Genomic DNA, 12,029 nt, shown 5'->3' with positions numbered 1-12,029 from the left:
ATGCACGTGGAAGGGGAGCTATCAAGAAGAGCCGCTGAAAACAGAAGAGCCAGAGTTAATTAGGGGAGGAGGGGTTCTGTGACCAGGGGCCCCCATGTTGGTGTCCACTGGATTTCTCACACCAGCAGAGTCTGATAAAGCCCCAGACGGAGGGTATGGGAATTGCCATTTTATTTTCAATTCTGTCCTCTGCTCATAAAATCCCTTTAAGCAAATGCCTGAGATGGTGTCAGTGAACCACGAACCCACAGAGTCTCAGTCACATGGACCCACGTTGCTCGTTGTAACCAACTCCCGCTCTGTCCTCACTCCCGTTCCCAGCCCTCGAGCCACCACTCTGCTCACTGGAACTGGACCCTCTCCCTGGAGCAGGCTCAGGGGTAGGCCAGGCAGTGTGACGTGTTCCCGGGATTGACTGCCTTGGAATACAGAACTTGAACCTTTCAAGAACTTGGAATTAATAGTATTTTATTGTCTTCTAGCTGAGTTTCATTTTCTATAAAGAAATATTTTAAAATATGTGAAATGTGTCACCACAGCCTCAAAAAATGCTACAATAGAGTTAGCTGAGTTTGGGTGTTATATAATTTTTTCCTATAGCAAAGGAAAACCATAGACATTAATAACTGGTCATATTTCACCCTTTTGTTGCAATTTTAAAAATCAAAAATTTCAGCTATGGGCTGGGCACGATGGCTCATGCCTGTAATCCCAGCCCTTTGGGAGGCCGAGGTGGGCGGATCATCTGAGGTCAGGAGTTCCAGACCAGCCTGGACAACATGGCAAAACCCTGTCTTTACTAAAAATGCCAAAAATTAGCCAAGTGTAGTGGTGCTTGCTTGTAATCCCAGTTACTCAGGTGGCTGAGGCAGGAGAATCACTTGAACCCGGGAGGCAGAGGTTGCAGTGAGCCGAGATCACGCCACTGCACTCCAGCCTGGGCAACAAGAGCAAAACTCCATCTCAAAAAAAAAAAAAAAAAAAATCAGCTATGGAAAAGCATAACAAGGAGCCTGTGATTTTATGTGACAGAATCACTGGAGGGCATAGGCAGGAGCCATAAACCGGGCAGTGTCTAAAATCATCAGTACATCTGGGGCGTGTGTGGCGTGTGTGGCATGTGTGCTGTGTGTGGCGTGTGGGTTGTGTGTGGCGTGCGTGGCATGTGCCACGTGTGCCACGTGCCACGTGTGCCACGTGCCACGTGTGCCACCACTGACTTGTTTGCTGTTGCCAGTTGTTCTCTCTCTGTGCCATGGATACCTTTTGAGGCCGTTAGTCCCTTTAAAAAACATTGAATAAGTAAGATCATTCTCACCGCAAAAAGAAAATTCCAACTTATGATCAAGCCCCTTCCAAATGTTCTCGTTTACATGCTACGGCACATCTCTTAGAACAGCTGGGAACACAGGGGCCCAGTCTGCTTGCTGGATGGACGTGGTTCGTGGGCAGGGCAGCGCTGGTCCCCTGATGTCTGGGGGACATGGGCATCCCACCCAGGGCTCATCCAAGGGAGCACTGTGAGGCTGGACCTTCCTCAGGCCATCGTCAGAGACAGCAGATGCCAACCCTGATGGAGTTGGGCCTGCCTGGGCTGGTCCTCTGCAAATAGATGAGATGAGAATATAGCTCATGCTAAGTACCCATGGCCTGGGAAAAACCTTTAAACGTCCCTGTGACATCACCCAGAGGAAACTGTGGGCCTGTCCTAACGTCCTGCAGCTTGGTCGCAGAAGGTCCAGTGGGAAAGAGGAGGAAGCAGGCCACGCCGTAGCCAGTGCACTGGAGGGTCCAGAGAGCGCTCAGAAGAAGTGCCTGCAAGCTCATCAAAGGGGAGCCTGGCAGCTCGTATGAGGAGTGGGATGGAAAGAAATCATAGCTGGACCCCATCCAAAGACCACAGTCCTATTTAGGAAGAAATTGGGTTAGAAGTATCAGACATAGAATCTGTACAGGACCTGGTGTCACACAGCGTTTTCATGGGGAAAGCTAAGGCCCCTGGTGTGAAAATCACAGCCCTTCCTCTGCCGGGGGAGCTGCACAGGAGAAGAGGGTGATCCTACACAGAATCAGGGTCGAGGGAGTGTGAATCAGGCCTGTTTCTATGGCAACAAATAGTGTTTTGTTTTTTTGCGCTAGAACATACAGCAATGATATAACAGCCAATGGAATCTCTTTTGAAAAGTCATGCTCCACTTTGGATAAAGCTGGTATAATTTGTTAAGGATGAAAAACAAAACCTGCGATGTTAAATTATAGCAGCATAAAATAAAGTAACAGAGCAAAGGGAGAGGAAAGAGAGAAGCATTTGATGAGATGGAGAAATGGTTCTAGGCAGAGAGAGAAGCAGGCGTTTCTGAAGAGCCCTGACCCCACAGCCAGCCAGGCTTTCTCTCTAGGTCTAAAATTAATAGAGCAAAACTCTAGCTAATGATGGAGCCACATGCTTTTATTTGGATAACAACCCTGCATTAATTTTTTATTAGTTAAATGTAAGATAACTAAGAACTTACATTGCTATTTGCCTTGAAGGTATAAGAAGCCAATTATGGCTTGGCGTGGTGGCTCACACCTGTAATCCCAGCACTTTGGAAGGCTGAGGCAGGTGGATCACCTGAGGTCAGGAGTTCGCAACCAGGCTGGCCAACATGGTGAAACCCTGTCTCTACTAAAAGTACAAAAAAAATTAGCTGGGCATGGTGGCACACACCTATAGTCCCAGCTACTTGGGAGGCTGAGGCAGGAGAATTGCTTGAACCCAGGAGGCAGAGGTTGCAGTAAGCCAAGATGATGCCATTGCACTCCAGCCTGGGCAATAGAGCAAGACTCTGCCTCAAAAAAAAAAAAAAAAAAAAAGAAAGAAAGAAAAGAAAAAAGAAGCCAATCATATTCTTACTTACATATACATGCACATATTCTCAATTTAAGTCATATTTGTGGATGTTTCATTTTGCTGCTGTATCTTCAGGGGACCAGTGGCATTTTGTATTCATAATCCTGTAAAGGTTTGCCACTGCTGACATGGAATCTGAAACAATAAGACAAAGTGGGAAGAGAGCCGCTCCGGAGAAGGGGCTGAGCCGTGCTGGGGTCGAGGCTTTCACCTGCCCACCCTTGCTTTCTCATCCCCACTCACTTGGCATGAGTGTAGAAGAAGCTGCCTGCTTGGTCCTCGGTCACATTCTAGGATCTGCCTGGCCGTTGGTTGGATTGGTGCACAGTTGCTATTTATTGGCCTGATAGGATCCTATGTGGACTTTCTCTTGATATTTTTATTTATGTTTGCGTAAACACTTATCTTCAGTTTATTTTTAACGTTCTTGAGTTTGGGGTAGCATTAGGAATGAAAGAACTTTGTCCCTCTTTGACTCCGTAGTCTATAAATGACCATTTTTCGCTGGTTAGAACAATGATCTATCTTACCCTGACAGAGAAGAGGTTCTGTGGCCTGTCACAAAGAGATTGCATCTCGTTATGCGGGCTGCCAGGTTCCAGGAGAAGTGCCCTGGGGCCTTGCCCAGAATTGCCTGCCAGCTGATGTGTGTGTTCCTCCCATTGAGGAGCAGGGTTTTCCTGTTTGGGGCAGCATTTGAGATGCATTTCTGGTCAGACAGGAGAGTGCCCAGTGCCTGAGGGTCAGGCCTCCTGGCCAGTTGTTTCCACACTGATGACCCAGGCAGCCTGGCATCCTGTGACCTCCTCAGAAGAGACCACTTATGCACCCTGAGTCCTCCCCAAGGCACCAGACGCCCAGGTTCACAAGTGGGGATCAGAGATGCAGAATTTACTTTCTTTCCACAAGTTAAGGTCATTTTTGGGAGACTCGAATGTCAATTACGTCACCCTAGGAAGTGACTAGCACGAACTAAGTGCTCTGCTGTGTTCTGGTGCCACCGGCCGTGATGAGACAGTGGGAGGCCACGCGTTACAGATGCTGCTCAGAGGGCACAGTGAGGACCACTGCAGCCTACAGCACGGGTTCCAAACCGCCACTTGGTTCCAGACGCCTGCAGAGAGGGCAGCCAAGTCATTCTCCGGGTTTCTCCAGCAGGGCTGCTTCACGTTTGACCCAGAAATGGCGCCTGCATGTAGAGAAACGCCGGGCCGTGTGGGCACCCAGGTTTAATTATTCAGACTGCTTGGATCCTTGAGAGCTATGCTGAAAGGCTGTTGCTCATAACTCCAGCAGCTGTAAACAAGAACAGCTTTTGCCATAGATTCTTGCTGCTTTCTCATGTTGTGCTTGGAATACAAGATTTCATTTCTGATATGCAATTTCATGATGTTTTTCTTCTGTATCTGTGTTTTAAGATATTTGAACAGTTTGTCAAGACAAGAATAAAAGAAGAATACAAGGAAAAGAAAAGTAAATTGCTGCTAGCCAAAGAAGAATTCAAGAAACTTCTAGAGGAATCTAAAGTGTCTCCCAGGTATGGAGAGAGAAATATACCGGATGATTTCTGGGGCTGGGAACTTACCAGTGACAAGAGGACTCTTCAGGTTTGTTTTTGTTAAATCGTGTAACCCAGCCTTCCACAGACACGAAAGTGTGAGCTTTGAAGACCTGCCGGTGAGACCAGCCTGGCTCCCCTCTATCATGCTGCCTGTCCCGAGCTTCCAAATGTCCCTCTCATCAGTCCTGGGAAAGTGGGCTATTTGCTAACCAAATGCATCACAACCATTTTATTCCTACCCTGCATGCATTTCAAACGTCAGCAGCCCTGACTGACCCAGATAACCAATCAATACGTGAGCACTCATGAGATGAGGTCTAGTTTCTGATCTAATGATCAAGAAGCAACAATGCAAAACTGACCACAAGCAACAACGCCATAACCCCTACCACACCCCTTGGCTCCAGATGTCTTCACAGTCGGTCCCAGAGTAAAATGAAGATTTGATACACCGGACAAGTGAACTGAGTTAACTAGGTTGCCAAAACTTACTAAAATAATAAATGAGGCATTATTTCCATGAAATAAGACACACTTACAAGAAAATAGATGTTAGACATTGGAAGAATACATAAGCTTAACTCTTTCTTAAAAATTAGCTTTAATTGACTGATCTTTAAAAAGTAATGAACATGGGCCGGGCGCGGTGGCTCACGCCCGTAATCCCAGCACTTTGGGAGGCCAAGGCAGGTGGATCACGAGGTCAGGAGATCGAGACCATCCTGGCTAACACGTTGAAACCCCGTCTCTACTAAAAATACAAAAAATTAGCCAGGCGTGGTGGTGGGTGCCTGTAGTCCCAGCTGCTTGGGAGACTGAGGCAGGAGAATGGTGTAAACCTGGGAGGCGGAGCTTGCAGTGAGCCTTGATCGCACCACTGCACTCCAACCTGGGCGACAGAGTGAGTCTCCGTCTCAAAAAATAAAGAAATAAATAAAAAGTAATGAACATGTACTACTTTTAGAACTATAAAACTGTAAGTTTCGTAAGCATAAAAATGGTTAACAATGTATTTTTATTTTAGACTGGAAGATGCAGCATCAGTTTTTTGTTTGTTTCTTTTTTTTTTTTTTTTTTTTTTTGAGACAGACCCTCGCTCTGTCACCCAGGCTGTAGTGCAATGGCACGATCTTGGTTCACTGTAACCTTTGCCTCCAGGGTTAAAGCAATTCTCCCTGCTTCAGCCTCCCAAGTAGCTGGGATAACAGGCACCCACTACCATGCACAGCTAATTTTTGTATTTTTAGTAGAGATGGGGTTTCACCATGTTGACCAGGCTGGTCTTGAACTCCTGACCTCAGGTGATCCACCCACCTCGACCTCCCAAAGTGCTTGGATTACAGGCGTGAGACACCATGCCCAGCCAGAATCAGTTTTTTCTTTCTTTTTTTTTTTTTGAGATGGAGTCGCTCTGTGGCCCAGGCTGGAGTGCAATGATGCAATCTTGGCTCACTGCAAGCTCCGCCTCCTGGGTACATGCCAAGTAGCTGGGACTACAGGTGCCCGCCACCACGCCCGGCTAATTTTTGTATTTTTAGTAGAGAAGTAGAGACGGGGTTTCACCGTGTTAGCCAGGATGGTCTGGATCTCCTGATCTTGTGATCCACCCGCCTTGGCCTCCCAAAGTGCTGGGATTACAGGCATGAGCCACCGCGCCTGGCCCGCATCGGTTTTTAAATGGACATTAATTGATGCTTTCTATGAAGGCATAGGCCCCCTTTGTTTGACCTGTGATTTGGTTGATCAAGAATTAGGTGACCTAAGTTAGTGCTAGTTACAAAATCCTCATAAAACTTCTCTAGCTATCCTAAGGACAGGTACTTTCTGAATAGGGAAAAAAACAGCATGAATTATCTTTATCACAAGTGCTAATGTAGACAAGGAAATGTGTGTCCCGTTGCCTGCAACTTGTGATTTTCCATTGTTAAAGCAGTCATGAGAATGCTGGGTTCTAGCCATGGCCTAGCTGTGTCCACCCACCAGGGAGCCATGGGACAGAGGCGGAGGAGGCAAGGGCTCAGGAAAGGTGCTGGAGCCCCTTGTCTGCCTTGGTTCACAGCCTGGCCCTGGCCCTGGCCCATCTTCTCCCGGCCATAGGGTAAGTATCGGACCTTCCTGTGCTTCTGAGCCCTCCTCCAAATGGGAGGATGACCACACACACCTCAGAAAGTGACGAGGAGGATGGCGTGAGGGGTTGCAGGGAGGGACCCCGACGGTGCCTGGCAGGCAGGAGGAGCTCCGAAAGTGGTAGCTGTCATTACTGCTATTGAGACCGTCATTACTGTTAAAGACATCTGGCCAGCATTCTCTCTCTATTGATAAACTAGCAGCAATAAGCCACATACTCCCCTTCCCATGAATACATCATGAAGACAACGGAAAAAATATTCGGAATGCATTGAGCCATTTAAAAAAGATGACATACACACATACACGCACACAGAAGGAAAACGAGTGGTAGAAATTAGAAGGGAGTTAAACTGACTCTTTTTAAAATGAGAGTTAATTGCCTGCTATTTTTTAAAATAAATTTTATTGTGTATATTTAAACTATACAACATAATGTTATAGGGCACATAGAGATAAGATGCTTACTATAATGTAGCAAATTATTTTAAAATTTACACTGGGATATATTGCTTTGATAATTATAAAGCTATTTTTTTTATTTTAAAAGTAGCTAAGTTTTCGACATTTCAAAAACTTTTTCCAGATCTTCTGTATACTTTTCTGTAGGCATCCTAGTGAAACATGTACAATTCAAATGACCACATGCTGGAGAGCCAGGCGCGTCCCCATGCAGGCGACGTGGGCCTCCTAGAAGCAGCCTCCTGAGGCTATGTAGCCTCCTGCAGCCATACAGTCCCATCCTGGTCGCCCGTCTCAGCCTTGGTCCTAAGCAGCCTGTGGGAATGGTGGCGACGGGACAGTCCAGAACACTCCTCGACAGCCCCTAGCCCCAGCCCTGCCCGCCTCTGAGGAGAGCAGCTACCAGGGACTGGGTCCTAGCCAGGTGGGGTTGGCCACCCAGTGTTCCTTCCTGAAAGCTGCAGCAGCCGCCTCCTCCATGGCAGGCTGGCCCGAGTCCCACTTAGCAGAGGGAGCGCAGAGATCCAGGGCCTGTGAATCAGCTGACCTTCGTGAGTTCACACCACAGCTCGTCAGCATCAGCAGAAAGCCGGTGCTGCCCCTTGGCATGGCTCGGTGGCCACGGAAGCAGGAGGGTCCCTTTCTTTTCAGGGACACTTCTTTTCAGAGAGGCCCAGAATAGGGCCTGTCTAGCAGCTGCCCCTCTCCAGCCCCTAACTGAGAATGTGTAGACGCCTGTCTAGCCAGGGGAGCGTGGAACAAGCCCAGGCAAGTCTGACCGTTTGACTCATCCCCCGCAGGTCAGGGGTGGAGTGTGGCTTAGCCAAGGTACACCAAGGTGGTTACATCAGTAAAGGAAGGAAGGGGGAAGGAGGGAGAGAAGGAAGAAAGGAACCGGGAGAAAAGGAGGGAGGGAGAGAAGGAAGGAGGAAGGGAAGGCAGGGGAGAGGGCAGGAGGGAGAGAAGGAAGGAGGAAGGGAAGGCAGGGGAGAGGGCAGGAGGGAGAGAAGGAAGGAGGAAGGGAAGGCAGGGGAGAGGGCAGGAGGGAGAGGAAGGAGGAAGGGAAGGCAGGGGAGAGGGCAGGAGGGAGAGAAGGAAGGAGGAAGGGAAGGCAGGGGAGAGGGCAGGAGGGAGAGAAGGAAGGAGGAAGGGAAGGCAGGGGAGAGGGCAGGAGGGAGAGAAGGAAGGAGGAAGGGAAGGCAGGGGAGAGGGCAGGAGGGAGAGAAGGAAGGAGGAAGGGAAGGCAGGGGAGAGGGCAGGAGGGAGAGAAGGAAGGAGGAAGGGAAGGCAGGGGAGAGGGCAGGAGGGAGAGAAGGAAGGAGGAAGGGAAGGCAGGGGAGAGGGCAGGAGGGAGAGAAGGAAGGAGGAAGGGAAGGCAGGGGAGAGGGCAGGAGGGAGGGAGGGAGGAGGAAGGGAAGGCAGGGGAGAGGGCAGGAGGGAGGGAGGGAGGAAGAGGGAAGCCAGAGAGAAGCGCTTTTCTTGCGAGAGATGTGTAAACAAGCACCCCCACAGACGGAGAGCAGGAAAACGGCAGCGGCAGCGCCTTGGGGAAGGAATGAGACGAATTGTTCAATGACAGAAATGAGCATGAGTCTGCTAATTGTCTTGTCTTCTAGCAGCCATGTCAGCGTAATCTTGTTGTTTGTATATTTCAGAAGCTATTAAGTTATAATAATTTAACACAATAATTCCGCGTCTGCAAGGAAGTATAAAATTCTCTGTAAGGAGAAGTGGGAGGGAATAAGAAGAATCCCCCGGACAAAGAATGTCCACATTTTCCATGCACCCTGGAGCACACTGCCCAGGCCAGGCCCTGCCCGACTGTCACTGGACAAGCAAGTGCGTCTGCATAGGCCAGCGGCTCCAGGCCTTGGCCCCTCTACCTCTGTCCCTGTCCCTGGCTTCAAGTTCAAGGCTAAGAGAACAGGAAGTTGCAGGGCCCGGTGCCTGTGAAGGTCAGTTGGTCACAGCAGAGGCGCATCCTGTTTTGCCCTCTAAGCTGCCGTAGCCTTGAGAACAGCCTTGCTGCTTTAGGCTGGGTCGCTCGCATTTTCTTAGGGGGCACCACCTGGCCTGGCAGCTCTGATTCGCTCCATCAGTGTTTGGGGCTCACTACTTGCCAGGCACTGGGCTGGACATTCAGGGCGTTTATTGGAGAACGAAGCAGATAATGTCTCCCCCATTCGAATGTGGGAGTCCAGTTCCGCAAGTGAGGTTTAACAAGATCACCACTGTGAAGAGGGCTGTGATGGAGCCACAGTTCTCTGAGCCTCTAGATAGGGCGAGTTTCCCAAAGAAGACGCCCTGGCCTGGTTTCTCATCATGAGCAGCTCTAACTGGGGGAAGAAACAAGGGAAGGGTGTACCAGGCAGAGGGAACAGTGTAAGAAAGACCGTGGCAGGCAGAGCCTGGTGGCAGCAAGGGAGGGGCGGAGGAGACCTGGCAAGCAAAGCTGTGATCGGGGCGGCTGGGGGAGTGACAGCTGCATGAGACGGCTGAGGAGGCTGGTGGGGGCCGCTCATTTCCGGAGACCACTCAGAGGAGAGACAAGGGGGTCCTGCAAGTGAGGGTGGGTCAGGGCCCTGCAGGACCTGGGTGAGGAGCAGGCACGGCTGGCCAGAGCCACTCACCCACCGGGTGCCCTGCCACCCACGGCCAGGCCTGGTGGAAGGGCTGGATGCTTGCTCAGGCAGTGCTGCTGCAGGATCTCTGGGGAGGCCAGAGTTGCTCTCTGGAAGGTGTCTCAGGAAACTCTTTCTTTTTCAGGACCACGTTTAAGGAGTTTGCAGAGAAATACGGCCAGGATCAGAGGTTCCGACTTGTTCAAAAAAGAAAGGACCAGGAGCATTTTTTCAACCAATTCATACTTATTCTTAAGAAACGGGACAAGGAAAACAGACTAAGGCTGCGGAAAATGAGATGAGTTTGTGAAAAAATGCAATAAGCCCGGGGGTTGACCCTGGGCGTGCCGGGGGCGAGGGGGTCACGGTGGAGACGACACGGGCGTGGGGCGGCCGAGACCTGCACGGCCCAGCGGGCACCGGCACTGCGGGGTCTTCGTTCTCAGAGGATTACTGTTTCATATTGAAGCTCTCTCTTTTGTACATTCAGAGTTTGATGCATTTCTAATCACCATGATACGTCGATCCCTTAATTGTTTTAATTATGCAAATTACTTGTAATATACACAAATTATCAATCCACTGCAGGACTGTGGGGAAGCAGGAACGGGAGCCTCTGTAACAATCTCAACGCATTTGTGTCATCACCTAAGACGATTGGCGAAAACTTTTCTGAAAACCTTTGTGAATTACTTCGTTCCTCCAGGATTCCCGAAGTGTTGAGGAATTCCTTACTCTGTCCCTAGGTCTCAGTCTCGTTTCTGAGTAGCAGCAATAGGGTTTTCATCATTCATCATAGTGACAACTGTGAGCATCCCACACCTGGACCGTGGATCACTTACAGGTTTCCAAGGGTGGCCGCGCGTTCCTCCCAGAGGGGCGTCCCGGCCTGGAGCAGGGAGCCGTGCTGGTTGCCACCGGTCCTACTTCAAAAGAATTATTTTGTACAAAATCATCATATTAATATTTGAGTTATTTTTATTGTATGCCCAGAGTTTGCATGAGATTTTTTCTCATCACCTTTGTATAAAAAATTTTTAATTTTTTTTAATCAATAAATATTTTAAACCAGTGTGTGTGTGTGTGTGTGTGTGTGTGACTAAGACATTCCTCATGATCTTAAGCAGCAACATTGTGTTTCAACTAAAGATACCCAGTTTTGAAAGATTCAGGGAGAAAAAAAATCCCGATGATTGCAATAAGGGCCGTGAAAATGCCACTCACACAAAATCTCACTTTTCAACATACTTAGTAGTCCTGGGTGGAACCACGTTTGGCAAAACCTTCACTAATTAATTGCATTCCTTAAACTATTAAACATCCATTCATTTATTTCAAGATTTATGGAGTTCTCTGTTCAAATACAATGTCTTTGTCCCCTAGTAAACAGTGACACAGCCTCCTCATCTACCTTCTTCTTAATTAGTTCCCATGAGAACACTTTTTTCCACACTTATTAGGATGTAATTGGGCAAGGTGGGATCCACTCTCCACTGAGATCAGCCCTGGTCCCGACACTGTCGCTGTTAACACCTCACCTTCCGTGTTGGGTGGCCCCTGGGGGTTTCAGGGCCGTCGCTCAGCTCAGGCCATTTTTGACGCGAGCTGCCCTCCTACCTGGCCGTGACCTGTGGAGTTGGAAGGACCTGTGACGGTGCTGTCAGAGCCAGACTCCGGAGGAGCAAGTGCCGATTGTGGATCAGTGAGGGGCTGTCAGGAAAGGGAGACCTCCCTGTGATTTGAACAGAGATCTATTTAGTAATGGATGACTACCCCAGGGGACGGGAGTCTGGAGGCTGCTGAGTTCAGATCACTGAATAGCATAGGGATAGCAGGTGACAGCAGCAGCCAGCGCCCCCAGGGCTCCAGAGAGCATCCAAGGAAAAGGCCTCCCCACCAGGGCGGAGGGCTGCACCCCTTTGAAGAAGGCATAGCTGTGGCTTGGCGCAAGGAGACGTGTAATTGAAATGCTGTGCAATGGGACTTGCTGGAAACCCCACCCTGGGGTGCTGCGGACAGTAAGTGTGTCTCATTAGGAGGACTCTGCCCAGAGCCACCAGGGAGGGATGTCAGGGTGGGGGAAGCTGCAGGCGCTGAGTGCTGCTGGCACCTGTTAGGGCGGGGCTGCAGGACTGAAAGGGAGGAGCTTCTGGAGACCCTGTGGGTTTTGCAGGAAGGCAGTGCCCTCTCCTGCCACCCACTGTGATCCATTTGCAAAGCCGCTGCTGCTGGCTTCTTGCCCTGGTACAGGCTGACAACCCGAGCACAGAATACCCAGGGACTACAACCTGCGTGGCCCCCGGACTGCTGTCGGATCCACCCTACACGAAACCACAGGTGCACAGCAGCGTTTCACTTAGAGTGG

At 49.6% G+C, this 12,029-nt stretch overlaps 1 protein-coding gene across 1 annotated transcript in view; it reads left to right on the top strand.

The window, feature by feature from the left end:
• TCERG1L (transcription elongation regulator 1 like) overlaps positions 1-10,736 on the top strand; it is a 221,439-nt gene extending 210,703 nt beyond the window's left edge. Inside the window, exons 11-12 of the mRNA XM_508114.8 lie at positions 4,312-4,430; positions 9,810-10,736. Coding sequence (XP_508114.6) covers positions 4,312-4,430; positions 9,810-9,966 — 276 coding nt within the window. The 3' untranslated portion in view covers positions 9,967-10,736. The remainder of the gene's footprint in view (positions 1-4,311; positions 4,431-9,809) is intronic.
• The last annotated feature ends 1,293 nt before the right edge of the window (positions 10,737-12,029 follow it).

The sequence above is a fragment of the Pan troglodytes genome, chromosome 8 (assembly GCF_028858775.2).
Source record: "Pan troglodytes isolate AG18354 chromosome 8, NHGRI_mPanTro3-v2.0_pri, whole genome shotgun sequence".
Lineage (NCBI taxonomy): Eukaryota > Metazoa > Chordata > Mammalia > Primates > Hominidae > Pan > Pan troglodytes.
This window is presented reverse-complemented; position numbering and strand designations above follow the sequence as displayed.